Here is a 19639-nt window from a genome sequence, read left to right on the forward strand (position 1 = left end):
GAATTTAGAGGGGTGGTCCATATATTTTTGCTCTGGAGGTTGGACCGACAAGGTAATCTAGGAGGAGATATATTGTCGAAATTGATTAGACAAAGCAAAATAAAAACAAATATGCATCACCTCATAAGTCACTACGATGAAAGCAAAAACAATGTACTTTTGAAACTAAAGCTGGATGTGTTTCTTTTTTTTTTCATTTGTTTTTTTTTAAAATGAAAACAATAATAACTTTTGAGGAATCATATAGGTTGGTGATAAAATCACAGTTGGATGTATTAAAAATTGAACTGATGGTATGACTACATCGTATACTGTATAAACTGTTGTGTTACGGTAAGATCGCAATTATGCGATGTTATTACTAACAAGTTAATCGTATCATATCGTACGATCAAGAAAGTAGCATTTTCTTTTCTTTTTTTTTTTGTCAAAAAAGTAGCATTTTCATTTATCAAGTATATACTATTTGGAAATTGTAGTCATGTATCAAATAAGATTGTACTTTACTTTTAAACAAAACGGTCATGCCACTATATTAACGTGTGTATACAATCATAAATCTGTTTTAGTTTATTTTATAACATAGAAAACATAACATAAATGTTCCTATAACTACAGCTTTTTCATTTTGGATAGAGACCACATATATATACAACTAGAAAGGGAACTGATTTAACAGTTTAGTTGACTTATATCAATGGTGTATGGTTTTGTAAGCTAACAAGAATGAATTTATAATCATAAACAATGATTAATGACATTCTTATGTGAGATCGATGGATGTGTATGTTTTTAAGTTTTGGACGTTCAACCGAAAACGGGAGAATATATATGGATTAAGTGAAAAAATTTGAAACGAAAGGGATTGTCGGGGAGATTTGATTGGCTTCATAATCCTTGTCCAAAAGTTGCTAACTTACCTAACACTTAAACAAATAAAGACAGCTTCTTCATTTATAGGGTTCTGAATTAAACGTCTCACCTAAACCCTATATATATAAAGGAACTACGTATACGTATTAATATTCCTAATCCCAAAAAAACGTTTGTATAATGAAATAGGATATTATCATATATAAGTATAACGAAGAGAACAAAAAAAAAGGTGACAACAAAGACAAACTCATTTGATTAAGATAGAGCTACTTATAGCATTCATTACAATAGTATAACATGATATGATGAACACTCATTATATGTGTTCCCAGATAAATCAATAATTCATATAATTACGACATTAATTTTCTCCTTTTTTTCAAGTGTCCACTACTATAGTATACAGTTACATGTGTGGGCTCTGTAGCTCTAGGTCAGATTGCACACATCAAAAGTGTCCTTTTTTCTTTAAACATCATTCAATTTGAAAAAGGTCACATGTCCGTCCAATTCCATATATAGAACTCACACTTCACTTCCCACGACCACATCAGTTCACATCTATATCAGTTTTTTTTTTTTTTTTTTTTACTTTCATTCACTTTATATATTCTCTCTAGGCTATATACGCAGAATATACATGGATTCGTCAATCAAAGGAGAGCAAGAAATGTTAAAAATGAAAAAACAAGGTCATCAAGATCTTGAGTTGGGTTTGACCCTTTTGTCACGTGGAACGAACTCATCAGAGCTCAATCTCATTGATTCTTTCAAAACCAGCTCATCATCGACTTCTCATCATCATCATCATCATCATCAGCAGCAGGAGCAAGAACATTTGGCAGATCCGAGAGTGTTTTCGTGCAATTATTGTCAAAGAAAGTTCTATAGCTCACAAGCACTAGGCGGCCACCAAAACGCTCATAAACGCGAGCGCACCTTAGCCAAACGTGGACAGTACTACAAGATGACTCTCTCATCTTCGCCTTCTTCAGCGTTTGCGTTTGGCCACGGTTCAGTCAGCAGATTCGCAAGCATGGCATCGTTACCACTACATGGCTCGGCGAATAACAGGTCAACCTTAGGGATTCAAGCTCATTCAACGATCCATAAACCCTTCTTAGGAAGACAAACAACGAGTTTGAGTCATGTTTTTAAACAGAGCATCCACCAGAAACCGACCATCGGAACGATTTTGCCGGACAAATTTCACCTTGAAGGCGCCGGCGATAATAACCGTAACGTGATTGCTGCTAAGTTGGAAAGAATTGAACATTTCAAGAGCACTAAAGAAGATCATAATCAGTTCAAGAAGATTGACTTGACTCTTAAGCTATGAGAGCTCTTAATTAATTGTCCATCTTCTTTCTAGTCTTCATTATATTATAACTTTTTCTTTTTATTATTCTCGTCTTTGTTTGATATAATGATTGACGGCAGGGTGTATTAGAGTTTCACTAATTAAGTTGTACTTTATTATATGTTTTATTAATACCTTGTTGGTGCAATTCCATTTTTGAGGTCTATTTTAAGTCCATGTAGTACAATACTAAAAACTATAAAAATGGACTATGGAGAAAATGTTAGGTCTTCCACGTATGCTTTTAGACTTCTGTACTTATTGTAATCACAATGTGGACGTCACTTGTATCTTCTTATTTCTTAACATGATAGTATTATATATTCACAGAAAACAATGCCATTAAGTTCAAGTGAAATGAATTCCACATAATAAATAATATGATGAATATATATATATATCCAAAAATGATGGAAGTACATAATTATTGTGGGATATAGGCGTTAAGAGAAGCAAAATATGTCCTACGTTATACGCATTATTGCGCACTAGATTATCACCGATTTATTAGGCGTGAACTGACTTTAGTCAATCAATATCAAGATATTTCTTTCTGTGTAAATCATGTATAGTCCTTTTCTCCTAACAAATAGTATGTTTTAAAAATCATTTATAGTCTACTACTCTAGTGGATGATTATACAGTATAAAATGACAAAATAAACAAGATTTAAATTTTTCTTAAGGGGGAAAAATAATATAGAGTGGATAGAATGTGATTATCGAAGTGAGGTCCTACATGTAGTTAAAAGAAATAGACATTAATCTAACAAAGTAACAAGTGAAAGAGTTCTTCGTCAGAGGTTGTTGTTTTCCTCGCCATGTGACACTATTAAAGTTAAATTTTGATGGTCCTTTTTAATTTAATCTTGTCAAGTCGCTTTTCTTATTTCACATTAATTTTTCACCATTGCTAAACTCTATATTATTTATTTATTTTTTTTTTTCAGTATAAATGGCTCTCACAAGGAAAAAGTGTGACCCCTTTTCTCTCTCGTGAAGACTCGTTCGCCCTAGCCGCCGCCAAGGTTTCCTCCTCGTTTCTGACCTCTCCGGCCACCGGCGCCTCTCGCCGGAGTCGTGAGAGGGTCGTCCTATGTTTGCTTCCTTCATGTCTAGTTGTTGTTGAGCCTTTCTCAGTCCCCTCCGGCGGATCTGGTTTCGAAGGTTTCGGAATGGCGTCAAGGTTTTGTTCTCTCCGTTATCGGTGAGAGCTCACCGAGGTTCGTCTCCTTTTGGTCCGTGATGGTGAGCCGCGATTGTCCTGTCTCGTCGATGTTTCTGTTGAATGAATTTTCAGATCTGGTTTTTCCTTGGCCTTGGTCGTTGATGATGATAGACGGTTTGTTCGGCTTCTACTACGGCCGAGATGTGTTTTGCCTTCTCTCCGGTAACATCTGACCTTTGTATTCTCCCGTCCTTGGTAGTGCTGCGTTGGGTCTCTTTGTTTAGAAAGTGTCTAGGTTACCTTTGGCTACATTCTCATCAAGTCAAGCTTGTTTGGTATATCCCCAGTTTGTTTTGTTGGTGGCTTTAGGTTGTCCTTGTTAAGTCAGCTTTTAAGTCTCTTAATTTGCGGTTGTTGATATACTTGGGGGTTTGAATCCGGAATTTTTCTCTTCCTCTTCTTAGAGTCCTCTTGTTGGTTTGAGATTAGTTGTTGCTCTAGGTTCGTTCTTGGTGTGAGCCATTTGGATGTTAATTTGTTGCTGAGTCACCTACTAGCCTTTCTTCGAGTTTCCTTTTGGAAGTCTTAGAGTTAGGTTTTAGTCAAAGCAGTGGATTAGTTCTCTATTTCTTCTCTTGCGAGGACGTCGTCAGTTTTAAGTCTGTAGGTGGCTGAAGCTGGTTCGACGAGTGTCCGCGTGTAAGAATAACTGATCTTGCGTGGCTTGTCTCCTGTCGTTTTTAAGGTTTTTGCCTTCTCCCTAGTGTTTTTAGCTATCTCTATTCGGCTGGTGAGGTGTGCTAGTAGTTGTATTTGAGTCTCTGGTCGTGTTTGTCTCCTGCTTTCTTCCTTGTCGATTTGCTCTCTAGTTGTCCTCGGTGTGTGGTATTCCGGTCTTCTAGTTCTTTCGACATAAACAGGGTTCTAAGGAAGCTTGGTGGGATTCTCTCATGCCTTTGTTCATTATAGAGCTTAGTTCCTTTTATTTTCCTTGTATTATCATTAGTTTGTAATCTCTCTTGCCTCTTGTGGCTATTAGTCTCTGGGGACATTCATGTAGTCCGCCAGCATATGTTTCCCTTGTTTGGGTATTTGGTTTTTTTTCTGTTGTAATCCACCTTGGTTTGTAAACCAAGTTTATCAATAAAATTCCAGATGACAAAAAAAAAAAGAACTCTATATTTTTTTCTTTGACAACTTTAATATTGTTAAATTTACTCGAATAGAAATAGAACTCAGAAAAACATATCCACTATTGATTATATTTATAATTATTACATGTGCACACTTCACGATTTATAGTTTTTGTAATGATATGTGACCATGTGGGTGAGACCCTGAGAGGGTTCTATTAGTGAAGATTTTAATTATTACTATTTAGGATTTAGTGAATTATAACCCAAAGATTCTGTGACATTTGCTTTGGGTAGGTCCGTATCAAGTTGATGTTTACATTAAAGTTATAATAATTAATGTAATGCTAATCATTGCAGTTAACAATCCATATTTTCCACAAATCAAGATGTTAACGATGCGGGAATCATGTTGTTATGCACCAATCACCATAATTACCTCACTAATCCCCCACATAATCCTAATGCGTCACATCGATTAAGATTTTTATGGAGATACCAAAATCATATTTCACAGTGGCAAAGATCCAAAATTCATATAGATAATGACGTTTTTATTTTACATACATTGAAGTCTATTAGATGTTAATTGACCATTTATCATCATTTTATTTTTCATCAGAGACAAAATAGACCAAAATACAGAATCAAATGAACAAATACTCCAAACTTATATTATTACTTCAGATAGATAAACAAAATCAGTAACAAACCTATTAAAATCAACCTTCACTGTATTTTTTTCTAAATATCTTTTTTTTAAAACAAAAACCGGAATTAACACTTCTAATCATAGTAGTCCATATTGAAGTCTAATCCATAGAACTGAGATTTAATAGAAAGTCTTCACTAATTAATTATGTGGATTCAGCTGGCTTGTCCCTTTTAACTTCTGGTGTTTTACACTGTAAATCCACAGTTCCCACACTAAGGAATTTAAATTAAAAAGTTGCTCCTCTGTTAAGGAACACTAGAATTTATTTGGAAGTCACCAATACAGACAAAAGTGTTAGATAGCAAGTTCCTAATGGGGGGGGGGGGGGGGGGGGGGAGAGAAAAAATTAGCCGAGAAGTCATCATTTTTACAAACTTGACTAAGGCACTTGCAATCTCCATTGCTGGTAAGACAGACACATATAGCAAACATGAGACACCATAAACATGTGACATGTATTGCTGAAATGATGTGACCAATCTAGGGTACTTTTTACACAATCTGCAAGCTCAAAACCAAACAAACAATTTTTTTGCAAATGAATTTATTGAAGCATATCCAAATCAAAGAGAGTCATAGTGACATACACAACGGCCAGTGCATTCTTTGGAACCAAACAGTGGAAAATCGAACACTCTTGCTGCAGGCTGATGTCTATTTTTGCTCAACATAAGATTTAACGCTCTCCATCCATCTAACGTACTCACCTTTACCTTTGTTCTTCATATACTGATGCAAGAAAACAGCAAGCTCCTCGCTTATACCTCTTTCCTCTAAAAATTGATAAAGAGCGTCTTGAAGCTGATCATCCAATTCCCTGTAATAACCAATAGGCAAAGAAAACAACTTCACATTTATTCACAGTAATCTTATATCTCAATTTTCAAATTCAAGAAAAGGAGCAAGTCACCGTACTCAAACTCTGGTCCACCATAAGAAGACGGTGAACTCTTGATGGCTTTACGAATACAGAGCTTGGATATCTCTATGGTATCTGGCCAAGCAGAACACATGATCTCTAAAGCTTCACCAGTACCACCCTTAGAGATGTTGACAATGAAAGTGATGTGAAGAATGTATTCAGGTTCAGTGCTAGTAGATTTTGAAGTCGGAACTGATCTATCAAACATGGTTGCTTCAATCTTGATGTCTTCTTTCTCCCCAAATTTCCTCTTCATGCTAATCCACTGCTCTCCAGGCCGTTCATCCACAGTGAATGGTCCAAAACTGATAGGAGGCTGCAAATTTTGTACAAGCAAAGAGCTCTAATTATCCAATGTAGCCAGCAGAAATAGAGGAGCCAAAGTTCAGAGACGTGAACATTTTCTTCATTATTGATCTAATAGCATACAAATTGTATCAAGCTAAGTTTGTTAGATCAACATTTCTATGATTCCAAAGCAAGAAAAGTTCAATTGATAAATAACACTAATCCAAAATCAGATTCCAAGAAGGCTTAAAGTATCTAGCTTTAACGTATTGACCAAAAACCAGAACAAGAAAGAAAAGGATTCAATCATAGAAATACCTGAAGAGGAGGTGAGTGATCGAGTTCGTAATCAATCTCATTACGGATTAGTCTCAAAATGTTACCCTCGAAAGCTGATCTCTGCATTTCCGAAACGTAACTCCCCGAGCTCAGACATTTGCGGCTGATCAAAAATATTGGATTTTGATTAGTGGGCAAACCAATTCTAGGGCTCCGGTAAGAAATTGAAGGAGACGAATTAGAAAAGAGTGTTCTTCGTAGACATCTGACGAAACGAGGAGCCATTGACACTTGAGACAGAGATGAATCGTGGAGCCAAGATTTAGGGTTTAACACATTAAGATGTAAGGTGTTCCATCGTACGGCTGACCGTGCGTTCAAATTTTTTCTTTTGGGTCTAAACTAATCTACACCGTTCAAATTGAGATCAATAAAAAAATCGTTCTATTTTCAGACTATGTAAATACATAATGTATATAATTTTTCAGGTTAAAATCTTTTGTTTTTTATCTGATCAAAACTATATATTAAAAATAAAAATATTTTGTAAGTTAATTTTATTAATTTGGCGGCAGTTGTGATTATTTCTACCGCCTATCAGATGTTTTTTTTGGGTCGTCGTCGTCTTCTAGGTCTTACAGTTTTGTGAAGAGTCTCTCTTATTTTTTTTTAATGTGTGTGTAAAAGAGAAAAAAAGTCTGATACTTTGAAGCATCAATGGCGACGGAGTACGAGCGGAAGAGATTGGAGAACATAAGACGGAACGATGAGATGATGGCTGCTCTCAATGTCCGTGCCAAAGCTTCTTCTCTTCTCTCCGCCGCAACCGCATCCAAACGCTCTCGAGACGATATTATTAGTAAATCATATAAGAAGAAGCCCAAACCTGAAACACCCGTCGTCGTTCGACAGTCACTACGCACCAGAGGATTGAACCCTGATTCCGGTGGCTTACCCAATGGCTTCTCTGATTATCGTACACACACCACACTGTCTTCTTCTAGTAAGCAATCGCCACGTTTATTGGCTCCTCTGCCCTTTGATTCCGCTTATGAAGGTGATGCTTCTTATACCCATTTGGTTGATACTCTTTTGGGTATTGCCGCCGCCAGTAGTAGTAAAGGCAATTTGGTTAAGGGAGAAATTGGATCTGTTAAGGATGAGAAGGAGTCTTCTTCTTCTACGGTGAGGACTAGGACTAGGAGTAGTTCTCGTGTTTCTAAAGATTCTGTTAAAAAGGAAGAGCCAGATGATGATTCCTTCTTCAGTGATTGTGTTAAGGATGAGAACGAGTCCTCTTCTATGGTGAGGACTAGGAGTAGTTCTCGTGCTTCTAAAGTTTCTGTTAAAAAGGAAGAGCCTAATGATGATTCCTTCTTCAGTGATTGTGTTAAGGATGAATTTGGTTTTCCTGTTAAGTCTGAGAAGATTGAGTTTGATCATGATTTGTTGAGTTTAGAACCGCGTAATGTAGCCCGTGTTGTGCCTGGGAGGATTTTTTCTGTCGAGTTCTTACCTTGCGAGAATGTTAAGATGATCGCTGCTGGTGACAAACTTGGGAATGTTGGTTTTTGGAATTTGGATGGTGAGAGCGAGGAAGATGGTGATGGGATATATCTATTCACCCCTCACTCAGCACCGGTTTCATCTATTGTGTTTCAGCAAAACTCTTTATCAAGGGTAAGTTTCAATTTAAGGACGACATTTGTCTTTTACTATTTAGTTTTTGTGTTTGAAACTTTGATTGGAGAAAAGTTATCTCTGCATTTAGTCATTAGTTCGTTGGTGCATTCATGACAGGTTATTACCAGCTGCTATAATGGTCTCATCCGGTTGATGGATGTCGAGAAGTCGGTTTTTGATCTGGTTTATTCCACGGACGAACCTATATATTCACTCTCGCAGAGACCAAATGATGAGCAAAGCTTATACTTTGGTGAGGATCATGGAATGTTCAATATATGGGACCTCCGAGCAGGAAAATCAGTTTTCCATTGGGAGTTACATGAACACAGGATTAACTCTGTAGACTTCAACCCGCAAAATCCCCATAGCATGGCTACAAGCTCCTCAGATGGAACTGCTTGCCTCTGGGACTTGAGAAGCATGGGATCCCAAAAACCGAAAACATTGACTACTTTAAATCATTCTAGGGCTGTGCACTCTGCTTATTTCTCACCTTCTGGCCTTTCACTTGCAACTACAAGGTATCTTGTCATTTTTTCCTCAGCCTGTTCAATATAATTCATTAATAACTACAAGTATCTGTTTACTGATAATCTCGTTGATTTAAGATCTCACATCAAATGATGTTTGCTTTTGTTTGAAACATCACTGTGGAGAGATTAAGTAATATATGTTCTAGTTTTGTTGAGGTTCATAAAGTCTGTGGGAATCACTTTTCTTATACAAGAAAACCTGGTGCCTTGATGGTTTTGAGTTTTGACACAGGAAAATTTAATACGTCTCTTAAACTTTTAGTAATGTAGACAAGAGTGAAGTAGAGTGAAACTGATGTATAATGTAGGTCACTAGCATGCGTACTATGTGAAATGCTTATGGCTATTCTATTTCGACGTACATCTCTGGGGTTTGCTAAACTCTTGTTTTGTTTTCCTTGTAGCCTTGACGACAACATTGGTATTCTAAGCGGCATCAATTTTGAGAATACTTCCATGATATATCACAATAATAATACCAGCAGGTGGATCTCCAAATTCAAGTATGTTCCAGCATCTTGTACCACAAGAGGCTCTCTGTTCCCAATACTCTTTTTCCATTTTTTATATGAGAAATGAAAAGAAGTAGGCATTGGTTTTCTAGTCTCTATCAAATTTTTTGAAGCTGGTAATGACTTTGATTGCAGGGGAGTGTGGGGGTGGGATGATTCACACATCTATGTCGGCAATTTGTCAAGGAAGATTGATGTGATAAATCCAAAACTAAAGCGAACAGTGATGGAACTGCAAAACCCTCTGATGAAAGCTATACCGTGCAGAATCCATTGTCATCCTCGTAATGTTGGGACGCTTGCAGGAGCCACAGGTGGAGGACAAGTCTATGTTTGGACAGCAAAGTTGTAGCACACTTTTGACCATTTTCAATCAGCATGACATGTTTGTGTTGTTTTTTTGGTTGGTTCTCTTACAGAAATGCATAAAGACTAGTAGACTTGAGTTTATTATGTTGACTGTAGCGTTAATTTAAATTCTTCTAATCCTAAAGCTGAGTCGTCAACAAATGAAAGCTCCTTCATCTACCATCTCTCAAGGTTTTTTATTTTGGCGGGAAATGTGATTCGATTCTACCGCCCATCCCCGGGGCTAATAAAGATGTTACCTTTTCAAGGTCTTACAGTTCATTTTTTCTTTTCCGATTACAACATTAAAAAGCCTCTTTCTTTTTTGTTCACTGACGCTTCAATGGCGACGGAGTACGAGCGGAAGAGATTGGAGAACATAAGAAGGAACGGTGAGATGATGGCTGCTCTTAATGTCCATGCCAAAGCTTCTTCTCTTCACTCCGTCGCAACCAAACCCACTCGCGAAGACGTGAAGAAGAGTACCAAACCCACCACAGTCATCCGCAAGTCTAAACGCACCAGAGGCTTGACTCCAGATACCGCTGGTTTACCCTCTAATACCAAACGTACCCACAACACAAGGCCTCTTCACAAGGCATCATCAACTCCTATGCCATTCGATGTGGCTTATGAAGGAGAGGATGATTCTCTTACGCAATTTGTTGATACTCTTTTGGGTGTTATTTCCAGAGGAACTGTAGCGGTTAAGGATGATGATAACGAGTCTCCTCCTATGGTGATGAGAAGTAGAACTAGTGGTGTTGTCAATAATAGAGATGAGGCAGATTTGCCCACTGGTTTTGGTCTGGAATCTTTGAGCTTAGAGCCGCATAATGTAGCACGTGTTGTGCCTGGGAGAGTTTTGGTTGCAAAGTTCTTGCCTTGCCTTGATGTTAAGATGATTGCTGCAGGGGACGCACATGGGAGCGTTGGTTTTTGGAATTTGGATTGCCAGGGTGATGATGATGATGATGGGATCTACCTATTCACCCCTCACACTAACGTAGTTACATCTCTTGTGTTTCAGCAAAACTCTTTCTCTAGGGTAAGTAAGTAAGTGTAAGGCTTCCATTAATTAAAGGACTTGTCTTTCTTTTGTACTTTTGTGTTTGAAATTTGTTGGCTCGAGAAAAAGTTATCTCTTTTTTCATATTTCTTTGTGGGTGCATTTTGTGGCAGGTTATTACCAGCAGCTACGATGGTCTTATCCGGGTGATGGATGTTGAGAAATTGGTTTTTGATTCTGTTTGTTCCCGGGATGAATCTATATATTCTCTCTCCCAGAGACCAAATGATGAGCAAAGCTTATACTTTAGCGAGGGAAACGGAATGTTCAATCTATGGGACCTCCGAGCCGGAAAGTCAGATTTCCATTGGGAGCTACATGAACTCAGGATTAACTCTGTAGACTTCAACCCGCAAAATCCCAATATCATGGCTACAAGCTCCTCAGATGGAACTGCTTGCCTCTGGGACTTGAGAAGTATGGGAGCCCAAAAACCGAAAACATTGTCTACTGTAAATCATTCTAAGGCTGTGCACTCTGCTTATTTCTCACCTTCTGGCCTTTCACTTGCAACTACAAGGTATCTCTTCGTCAATTTTCTCATCACTATGTTCAATACATAATACATCCCATTAAGAACAACATATATCAGTTTAGCTAGTAATCTCTTTGGTTCAAGAAAACACCTCAGATGTTGTTTGAAACATAAATGTGTAAAGATATGATGTCGTGATGGTTTTGAAAAACATTACTGCCCTGAAGAAATCAATCTTGATGGTTAAGATATGGTCACTCTGCTTTAGTATGTACAACAGTACAAGTTTTACCTACTGAGATGAGAGTAAACATGGATAGAGTCAGTGAAGTTGATTTCCTTTTTATAATGTAGCTCTCTGGTATTTTTCTTTTACTGTATCGGTAACATGTGGAATGCTAGTGGTTATTTTATTCCTACTTGTATCTTTAGGCCTCTCTTAAAGTCTCTCAGCTTTATTTTCCTTGTAGTTGTGACAACAATGTTGGTATTCTAAGTGGCCGCAATTTCGAGGATGCTTCGATGATATATCACAAAAATAGCACTTTAAGGAACATCTGCAATTTCAGGTATGCTCCAGTATCTTGTACCTTAATAAACCTCTAAGTAGTTCATGTACACTTTTTTATTTGATGCACTTGTGTTCTGACCAAAATAGTAACTGCACACAACTAATTGTTACAAGTCTTTCACTGTTCCTATGACCACCAATACTTCTTTTTCCACTTTATATGAGAAATGAAAAGAGGTAGGCATTGCTTTTTTCTGCCTGTAAAAGAAAAATTTTTGAAGCTGGTAATAATTATGATTGCAGGGGAGTGTGGGGGTGGGATGATTCATGTATAATAATCGGAAATATGTCAAAAGGAATTGATGTGATCTCTCCAGAACGAAAGCGAATAGCGATGTCACTGCAAAGCCCTCTGATGAAAGCTATTCCAAGCAGAATTAATTGCCATCCTCTCAATGTTGGGACGCTTGCAGGATCCACAGCTGGAGGACAGGTCTATGTTTGGACAGCAAACTAACTAGGCATAATATTTTACCATTTTCAATCATCACAAGGTCTTACAAAATGTATAAAGACTTGAGAAGAATTGAGGTTCTTTTTGAAAATGTAGTAGCTTTTTGGGTTTTGGATGGGAGGTTTGTTTGTTTCCAAAACAATCTCTTTTTTTATCGTCTCTCCTTCAGCTCCATTCGTGAGACCTGGTTGCTGCAAAATGATGCTTTTCTTTTTGGCAAAATTTTGAAATGAAATTTGTATCTTTCCGAATAAATAAGTAAGAAGCGAAATCAGAGAATTGCATCAACTACTGTATTAGTTCCAAAAGCATAATAACCCACAAAAGGGTACATCCTTGTTCATCTACAACCTAAGTTTCCCTTCTAATCATCTCAACGAGGTTTATCACCTGGTTACTTCTATACATTACCCTTGTGATCTTTTTTCTGGTTTTGGTTCTTGTTTTGGGGAGAGTTTGGTGGATTGATCTTCTTGGGTTTTGGTTGGAGCATTCCCTGAAGGTTTCTTTGCTTCCAAAACAATATCTTTGATTGTCTCTTCGAGTTTACCAAGTCTCTCTTTCATCTCCATTAGCTCGTCGTGAGACTTGGTTGCTGCTTCTTTTGCTAACGCCTTTTGTTCAGCTTCTTCTTTCTCTTTCTTTTCTTCTTCTTTCCTTTTCTTCTCTCCAAGTTCCTGAGAAAAATATCATGGGGGCATATGTTCGTTCAGACTTCAGAGGATATAATAGGCAGCATTTAGCTAGAATGAACATGGTGGGGCAAACACTAACAACATATGACTCAAATCTCTATAAAAGAAAGACTCATCTATCTGTTTACTAATGAACAAGACGGGGTTTAACTCACAGCATCCATGATCTTCATTTTACGGCGAGCATATTGAGCAACCAGATACACAGCTGTTACAAGAATCAATAGCCAACACTGAGAGATCTTTGACAGAAACAGCATTGAATTTGAAGAATTAAGAGAGAAAGGAGAAGTGAGTAAACTTCAATACCTACAGATGGCAAGCAGACGATGATGAATTGAACCACATGCCAATCAAACCTAACACAAAAAGCAAAAAATCCAAATGAGGACTTACTACAAGAACTCAACTTATACTAAAAACAAGAGAGATAGTTTCAGAAAGTAAGAGAGATCACAGCAGCAGACATTGAGAACCAGTGTTGAGTGATCTCTCCCCTAATTGATTTCAGCCTAAAGAAGCTCACATTCCACAATTCAGAGGTTCTGTAACATTCATCATTACTCTTTGCCTAAAAACTTACTTGAACATCTATATGGTAAGTGGCAATACAAAAAGAGAGGGTCTTTCTATGATTTAAAGGCTCATAGAAGCATGAATCAAACCCCATCATAGCAAAAAGGGACAAGATCAATGACAAAAGCAACGAAGGGTATGAAGCAAAAACCCTCTTAAAATCTCGGGCATAACTGTAAAAAAAATTACCCAAATTTATTGGTCTTGGGTTGTTCAGTGAACAAGATCTTGGCAGCGGTCACGAAATCGAGCTTATCGAGTTTCTTATACGGCTCATCGTAGCGAGAAACAACACTAGTTTCAGTCTCGTTTTGATGAGCAACAACACTAGATTCCCTCGTCGTCTTCTCGAGTTTGTTCCCACCACCATTCTCTCCTTTTGTGCAGAGACGTCTGATCCCGTAAAGCTTCAACCGGGTCGAGAGTCCGACCCACGAGCCTCCCCTGCCGCGAATCATCATCATCCTGGGATCTCTCTCCCGGCGGTTACACATGAGCGTTTCAAAACGCAGTCTTTTTGATCGAGGAGGCTAGTGGTGGGTTTCCGCGTTAACCGAAACCGGACCGGTCTCGGGTTTATTAATTGGTTCGATCAATTTAATTTTCAATTTAATGGTTCAGACAAACGAATTAATTAAAACACTTCCAGATGTCATCCGTCAATTTCTGTGATACGATTTTAATTACAAAACCAAACCAAAGGGGGGGGGGGGGGGGGGGGGGGCTTCATAAAGTTAGTAAGTACAATAAAAAATGTGGTATCTTTGTCAAGAAATTTTTGTTACCTTTTATTTTCAGTGGTCTCTTTCAGTTTGCCTCTTCTTTTTCCAGCTCTGTAGACTATTTGTGAGAGCTACGATGTCGACCTCTCTATTTTTTTCTTCTTTTCCATTTTTAGTTAGTTACAATTATTAGTATATTTTATGCTAGGAAAGCATTTTAATTTGAGTTTTAATTTTAACCAATGTAAAATTAGTGGCAGGCCTCTAATTATTTCATATTTTCAAAATAGAAAGTTGAACTTTTCATACAACTCGAAACTCTTTTTTTTAAAGTTTATATATAGTCTTTACAACATCTTGCACATTATTATATAGTTTTCAAGAATAATATATATATCTAGTTTTAATAAGCTTTTTAAATAATTGATTGCCTAAAAGAATATACGCCAAATGATCGATTACAATATTGTTGTCGACACTAGATTCAATAAGCAAACATAGATCCATAATTAGTGTAATTTTTTCCCCCACAAATTATATTTTTTCCCAAAGAAAAAATCAGTTTATTGTACAATCTCACTTTACATTTTGCACCATAATTAGTCGCACCACTTTTTCACACATATATTAATTAAAAAATTTAAGGTCTATTGAAAAAGAAAAAAGGGTGGTCTTGAGACCAAAAAAAAGTTCCAAAGATAAGGAATATTAAGCTTTATTTTTTGGACCCCATATAACAAACTGTAAATTATTAAAGCATTATACCGCCAATATTAATTTAAAAAAGTAATTCTAAGCATATTTATTATTCATTGGCTTTGTAACTGACATATTAGCCGTATTTTATAATTAAATTTTATTCGTCGGTAATGAAGAAAATCATATAATAAATATGTTAAGTGAAAATAAAAGCAATTAGTATCAAAAAGAGAAAATTGTTTTTATGGGAAGTAGAGTAAGGTAATTTGTTTATTCAAGATTCAAAGAACTACTAGTAACTAATAGCTCATTTATCTTCCTTTAAATCTATTTAAATAAATTGTCATCAACTCAACTCAACTCAGTCCGTTTTTTTATTTATAATTATTATAGAGGAAGAACGACGAACCAGTCAGTCATCTTCTACCGGGAAAAGCTTCCGTCCGGCTGATTTCTGACGCCGGCGATACTCTCTCTCTCCTCTGTCTTTTATCTTTTTTTTTTTTTTTTCTTCTCTCTCTCTGTTTACTTCTTTCCGGTAGTCAAATGAGTGAGAAAGATCTTTAGTTGTAAAAGAGAGGGGGAGAGGGGGAAGAGAATTTGAAAGGAAAAAGGATAATGCTTTGCCGGAAAAACTCAAGCTTTGTGGATAGAGGAAATGTTCCGGTTTATCTCAACGTTTACGATCTAACTCCCTTTAATGGCTATGCTTACTGGCTCGGTCTTGGCGTTTACCATTCCGGTGTTGAAGGTTTGTCTCTTTTTTTCCTTTTTTTTTTTGGTTTCTTGGACTTTCTTGAATTTTCTTGAATTTGGTTTCTCCGGATGTTCATGTTTTAGATCTAAATAAGGACTAGTTGTCGTAGATTATATATCATACTATTAGATCGGATTTTTCTTGGGGATTTCAAGTCATTTATAATTCCCAAGTTTAGATTTAAGTTTCATTTGTTGTTGTTGGTTGTTGTGGTGTATAGTTCATGGTATAGAGTATGCATTTGGAGCTCATGAATATCCAAGCACTGGGATTTTCGAAGGAGAACCTAAGCAATGTGAAGGCTTTACGTTTAGGAAATCGATTCTGATTGGTAAAACGGATCTTGGTCCTTTGGAAGTTAGAGCTACAATGGAACAACTTGCTGACAAGTACAAGGGGAGTTCTTACAATCTCATCACCAAGAACTGCAACCATTTCTGCGACGAGACTTGTATTAAGTTGACTGGCAATCCTATCCCTAGTTGGGTTAACCGTCTTGCAAGAATCGGTAAAATCTCTGGTAACTCCCCCTCTTTCTTTAGCATTTTTGTTTTCTTTTTTTAGTGGTTGAGGTTAGAGTCAGAGAGAGACTGAATCAACTAGTTATGTTTGGAAGTGGGTGCCATTGAGTCTTAGCATCACTATATAATGTAAAATGGGTTTAGCTTATTTCTTCTCGGGTTTTGCTTGGATGATTCCATCTTTATGCTTGAGTGCCAAAGTTCAGCTTCTGATTTTATTGATATGTACGTTTTATGATCGATAAGAACAGCTACTGACTTATGTTTGGCTTAAAGTTAGCATTTTTGGACAGGACTCTGTTTCTTCTGTGTTCTGAAGTTCTTCTGAATTGTTGTGTGTTGGTTAATTCAGGGTTCATGTGCAACTGTGTGCTTCCTGCGACCATAAACGCGACCAGGCTTGGAAACAACAGAATCAATCAAGACAAATTATGTGAAGCAGAAACTGAAAAGAAGAAACTGACGAGTGCATCAAGCAGAGAAGAGGGGTCTACGATCGCTACTCCTTCGTCGTCGTCTTCGTCTCCGTCAGTTCAAGTTCGCGGTCGAAGTAGGAAAAGGCGTCCTCGTGCTCTGCAACCTTCATCGCCATTGATTCTCGGATCTTCCTCCGTTTGACTATATAAAAAAAAAAAAAATGGCTTTTGTTGTGTTATTAGAAATTCCATTTTTGATCTCTCAACTAGAGAGAGAGACAACTCTGTTTTATTCCCCCTTTAATTTCGAGTGTGCGCTTTGTAATCTTGTTAATATGCAAATCTTATTTACATTTTCGTTTCAGTTTTTGGATATTATTTTTACACATTTATATATATCAAATCAGATCTCAGTCAATCAGAAATAACAAAGTAAAGAATATATTCCCACTTCCGACAAACAAAAAGTTAATGATGAAAAGCAGACACTGGTGGCTTTTTAGAACATGAGCCAAATCAATTACAACACCAAAGCTTAAGATAAGAGTAGAATATTTAAATGTTGACTCATACAGTATATCACAAGCATTGCTCTCTGTTCATGGCTGGTAACAATAATTCATATTTAAAGTATGTAATAGTTTGGTTTTGAAGCTAAAATACAAATGTACTTGAGATCGTTCAGCTTGAAAATGGCACTAACACTCCAATTGTTCCTGCGAACCAATATGAAGCAGAGATGGACAAGTGAGAAGTTAAAAGCATATGCATATGTTTCAGGCTTGTTTTTCGCGCATCCACTCAAAAAAATTGTCGAGAATCAATGGCCATGCAAGTTCTGGATTGTAGTTGGACATGTCTGGGAAACTTATCTGCAATGTAAAAAATATGCAGATTTTAGATGCAAAGAACGGTTGGTTGAAGGTCATTTGAGGAACTGCAGAAATATGGAAGGTACGTACCTCATTGCAGAACCGATAAAATCCCAACCACTGGTCCATGTTAATGACTTTGTAATCATTTTGGATCTGTTCACAATTGGGATGACAGTTGCTCAACACTTAAAAAACGAAGATCAGAGTTATTTTGAAGATAAAAAAGTGATCCAAACCTTGAGATAGTCGATAAAGTAGTCAACCTGGGCACGGAATGTTGACCCTAAGACGATATCTAAGAGTTGACAAATCGTCTCAATGTCGATGCTCTTTTGTTTTTCCTCTGGATGGGATGATAGATAAATGATAATCATCACAAAGGTCACACACAAGCACACTAAGCGAAAACATAAATCATCTTATATTTATATGATCATGGCATGCTGCAGTAAATAAGAATTAGATTACCTGTCAAACAATACCGAAAGGCATAAACATAGAAATCTGCAAAATTTGACGGCCTCCTGACCTAAGAAAAGGTAAAAAATAAGAAAGAAAGTTAACAAATTTTGATCATAGGACATAATAAAGAAGAGATCAATTAATGTGAAAACAAAAGATGAAGCATGAAAATGTGAACCTCTTTCTCGAGTTCTGGAAGGGCTTTCTTCAGTTTACTGATAGTGTCAGCCCTCATCGCCTTAAGTGCTCTTCTCCACTCCTCCTATAGGGTTCAAAGCGAGTTAAGATCAGCCAAAAAAAAATCTATCATAGTAAGTAACAAAGTTGTGTATTTTATTTGGTATAAGATAGACTCATGTACAGGGGAGAACAATCCAAATATACCAGAGTGAAGTAACCCTGTTTCTCAGCCTTCATTTTCCTGCAACAAGGGAATTGTAAAGGTTGTTTAATTGCAGCTGTGTGCGGAACAATGGTAAAAACACTAAATCAAGTGATAGGGGGGGGGGGGGGGGGTTGATAGATGAGTTACCAAGCAAGCATCAAGATCCTGACATCAGTATGAGGTACTTCCAGATTGGAGCAAAGTTCCTCAATTCCTTCAGGACTGTTGGCAGAAAAATCAACAGAGAATAATAGAATGTGACTGATTGGTACAATATTGAATATTCGTTTCGCAAAGCAGCAAAAGAAAAATAAGAAAGAGTTACTCAATTAAATGGGAAGAAGATCGATTGGCATAGTGATTAAACAAGTGATCTATGCGATCCATCCCTTTGGAGTTGGAGGACCCCTTACTCGAAGCTGAGAGAACCAACAACAACACATGTATATATTGTTACTTACTTACTCCTAGAGTAGTAGAAGAAACCACAAATTCTTATATATTGACCAAAAAGTGAACATTTTTATACAGCAGCAGATAACAACAAATAGTAGTTTTAGATTTGGTAAAGAGAATTGCAATTCCAAAGGATAAGTACATTAAAAAAAAAGTAGAAGCAAGGAGAGAAGGGTACCTGAGCGAAAGAGATCCGTGGCTGAAGATGATGTAAATGAACTGGGTTGACCCGATTTCTTCAACCAAGGCGCGAGTAAGAGAGATAGAGAGAGAGCACACAACTTGAGGAGAGATTTCAATTTTCCAGACGAAAAAGAAAAGATTTTTTTAAAAAATTTGATGAATCCTAGAAAAAAAAAGGCAATTAAAGAATAGGAGAAGGAGGAAGGTACCCACCAGCGAAGCGGAGGAGGGAACCTTCAAGCTGAAGCAAATATTCGGAGACGACGCAAAAATTAGAGAAGACGACGACGAGACGAGTCCACCTCTCAAAACTAGCTTAGCTTACGTGTTTTTTTTTTATGTTCTCTATCTTATTATTATTACACACACATTTTTTTAATGCGATAGTAATTCCTAATTCTTACAATAACTTTATATATTTCCACTTTTTAAAAAAATATCTGTATTTACAAACAGTTTTTAGCAAACATCATTTTTTTTTTTTAAAAGTGTCAAAATTGAGTA

At 36.9% G+C, this 19639-nt stretch overlaps 7 protein-coding genes across 9 annotated transcripts; 4 read left to right on the forward strand and 3 right to left on the reverse strand.

Moving 5' to 3' along the window:
- Positions 1–1424: 1424 nt before the first annotated feature.
- Positions 1425–2384, forward strand: LOC104714302 (zinc finger protein 1). The gene has a single exon (XM_010431614.2). The coding sequence runs from the start codon at positions 1517–1519 to the stop codon at positions 2213–2215; it is 699 nt and encodes a 232-aa protein (XP_010429916.2). The 5' UTR covers positions 1425–1516; the 3' UTR covers positions 2216–2384.
- Positions 2385–5673: 3289 nt separating this feature from the next.
- On the reverse strand, positions 5674–7231 carry LOC104714303 (uncharacterized protein At2g39795, mitochondrial). Its single transcript, XM_010431615.3, has 3 exons — positions 6780–7231; positions 6167–6489; positions 5674–6068 (listed from the first exon to the last, which is right to left on the reverse strand). The coding sequence occupies exons 1-3, from the start codon at positions 7023–7025 to the stop codon at positions 5906–5908; spliced, it is 732 nt and encodes a 243-aa protein (XP_010429917.1). The 5' UTR covers positions 7026–7231; the 3' UTR covers positions 5674–5905.
- A 10-nt stretch (positions 7232–7241) lies between these two features.
- Positions 7242–9964, forward strand: LOC104714304 (DNA damage-binding protein CMR1). Its single transcript, XM_010431617.3, has 4 exons — positions 7242–8420; positions 8541–8947; positions 9364–9462; positions 9607–9964. The coding sequence occupies exons 1-4, from the start codon at positions 7458–7460 to the stop codon at positions 9821–9823; spliced, it is 1686 nt and encodes a 561-aa protein (XP_010429919.2). The 5' UTR covers positions 7242–7457; the 3' UTR covers positions 9824–9964.
- Positions 9965–9967: 3 nt separating this feature from the next.
- LOC104714305 (uncharacterized) lies at positions 9968–12676 on the forward strand. Its single transcript, XM_010431618.3, has 4 exons — positions 9968–10867; positions 11002–11408; positions 11834–11932; positions 12178–12676. Exons 1-4 carry the CDS (start codon positions 10073–10075, stop codon positions 12389–12391), a joined length of 1515 nt encoding a protein of 504 aa, XP_010429920.1. The 5' UTR covers positions 9968–10072; the 3' UTR covers positions 12392–12676.
- LOC104714306 (uncharacterized) lies at positions 12611–14240 on the reverse strand. Its single transcript, XM_010431619.3, has 4 exons — positions 13849–14240; positions 13393–13442; positions 13239–13291; positions 12611–13065 (listed from the first exon to the last, which is right to left on the reverse strand). The coding sequence occupies exons 1-4, from the start codon at positions 14151–14153 to the stop codon at positions 12796–12798; spliced, it is 678 nt and encodes a 225-aa protein (XP_010429921.2). The 5' UTR covers positions 14154–14240; the 3' UTR covers positions 12611–12795.
- A 970-nt stretch (positions 14241–15210) lies between these two features.
- Positions 15211–17138, forward strand: LOC104754046 (deSI-like protein At4g17486). Of its 2 annotated transcripts, none has more exons than XM_087466267.1 (3): positions 15211–15831; positions 16058–16345; positions 16711–17138. In XM_087466267.1, exons 1-3 carry the CDS (start codon positions 15699–15701, stop codon positions 16974–16976), a joined length of 687 nt encoding a protein of 228 aa, XP_087322393.1. In that variant the 5' UTR covers positions 15211–15698; the 3' UTR covers positions 16977–17138. The 2 variants fall into 2 exon arrangements, with proteins under 2 accessions (XP_087322393.1, XP_010474509.2); XM_010476207.3 differs by having other exon boundaries at positions 15299–15831; positions 16058–16357.
- Positions 17139–17270: 132 nt separating this feature from the next.
- On the reverse strand, positions 17271–19554 carry LOC104715990 (uncharacterized). Of its 2 annotated transcripts, XM_019229637.2 has the most exons (10): positions 19349–19554; positions 19131–19233; positions 18822–18915; positions 18644–18718; positions 18496–18532; positions 18290–18373; positions 18118–18178; positions 17886–17992; positions 17737–17802; positions 17271–17646 (listed from the first exon to the last, which is right to left on the reverse strand). In XM_019229637.2, the coding sequence occupies exons 3-10, from the start codon at positions 18881–18883 to the stop codon at positions 17551–17553; spliced, it is 588 nt and encodes a 195-aa protein (XP_019085182.1). In that variant the 5' UTR covers positions 18884–18915; positions 19131–19233; positions 19349–19554; the 3' UTR covers positions 17271–17550. The 2 variants fall into 2 exon arrangements, with proteins under 2 accessions (XP_019085182.1, XP_087322394.1); XM_087466268.1 differs by lacking the exon at positions 18822–18915 and having other exon boundaries at positions 19349–19491.
- Between the last annotated feature and the right edge of the window lie 85 nt (positions 19555–19639).

This window comes from Camelina sativa, chromosome 9, assembly GCF_030686135.1.
Source record: "Camelina sativa cultivar CO46 ecotype springtype chromosome 9, ASM3068613v1".
Taxonomy (NCBI): Eukaryota; Viridiplantae; Streptophyta; class Magnoliopsida; order Brassicales; family Brassicaceae; genus Camelina; species Camelina sativa.

Excerpts from the sequence above, each read along its gene's own strand:
- LOC104714302 (XM_010431614.2), top strand. The coding sequence starts at position 1,517 with ATGGATTCGTCAATCAAAGGAGAGCAAGAAATGTTAAAAATGAAAAAA.
- LOC104714305 (XM_010431618.3), top strand. The coding sequence starts at position 10,073 with ATGTTACCTTTTCAAGGTCTTACAGTTCATTTTTTCTTTTCCGATTAC. Across the intron at positions 10,868-11,001 it reads AGCAAAACTCTTTCTCTAGG|GTTATTACCAGCAGCTACGA; the intron begins GTAAGTAAGTAA and ends ATTTTGTGGCAG. Across the intron at positions 11,409-11,833 it reads CTTTCACTTGCAACTACAAG|TTGTGACAACAATGTTGGTA; the intron begins GTATCTCTTCGT and ends TTTTCCTTGTAG.
- LOC104714303 (XM_010431615.3), bottom strand. The coding sequence starts at position 7,025 with ATGGCTCCTCGTTTCGTCAGATGTCTACGAAGAACACTCTTTTCTAAT. Across the intron at positions 6,490-6,779 it reads ATCACTCACCTCCTCTTCAG|CCTCCTATCAGTTTTGGACC; the intron begins GTATTTCTATGA and ends CAAAATTTGCAG. Across the intron at positions 6,069-6,166 it reads TATGGTGGACCAGAGTTTGA|GGAATTGGATGATCAGCTTC; the intron begins GTACGGTGACTT and ends TGGTTATTACAG.
- LOC104714306 (XM_010431619.3), bottom strand. The coding sequence starts at position 14,153 with ATGTGTAACCGCCGGGAGAGAGATCCCAGGATGATGATGATTCGCGGC. Across the intron at positions 13,443-13,848 it reads CCCAAGACCAATAAATTTGG|GTTTGATTGGCATGTGGTTC; the intron begins GTAATTTTTTTT and ends TTTTTGTGTTAG. Across the intron at positions 13,292-13,392 it reads CGTCTGCTTGCCATCTGTAG|CTGTGTATCTGGTTGCTCAA; the intron begins GTATTGAAGTTT and ends TTCTTGTAACAG.
- LOC104754046 (XM_010476207.3), top strand. The coding sequence starts at position 15,699 with ATGCTTTGCCGGAAAAACTCAAGCTTTGTGGATAGAGGAAATGTTCCG. Across the intron at positions 15,832-16,057 it reads TTACCATTCCGGTGTTGAAG|TTCATGGTATAGAGTATGCA; the intron begins GTTTGTCTCTTT and ends TGTGGTGTATAG. Across the intron at positions 16,358-16,710 it reads AAGAATCGGTAAAATCTCTG|GGTTCATGTGCAACTGTGTG; the intron begins GTAACTCCCCCT and ends TGGTTAATTCAG.
- LOC104714304 (XM_010431617.3), top strand. The coding sequence starts at position 7,458 with ATGGCGACGGAGTACGAGCGGAAGAGATTGGAGAACATAAGACGGAAC. Across the intron at positions 8,421-8,540 it reads AGCAAAACTCTTTATCAAGG|GTTATTACCAGCTGCTATAA; the intron begins GTAAGTTTCAAT and ends CATTCATGACAG. Across the intron at positions 9,463-9,606 it reads AGGTGGATCTCCAAATTCAA|GGGAGTGTGGGGGTGGGATG; the intron begins GTATGTTCCAGC and ends CTTTGATTGCAG.
- LOC104715990 (XM_019229637.2), bottom strand. The coding sequence starts at position 18,883 with ATGGATCGCATAGATCACTTGTTTAATCACTATGCCAATCGATCTTCT. Across the intron at positions 18,374-18,495 it reads AACAGGGTTACTTCACTCTG|GAGGAGTGGAGAAGAGCACT; the intron begins GTATATTTGGAT and ends TGAACCCTATAG. Across the intron at positions 17,803-17,885 it reads ACTTTATCGACTATCTCAAG|ATCCAAAATGATTACAAAGT; the intron begins GTTTGGATCACT and ends AATTGTGAACAG.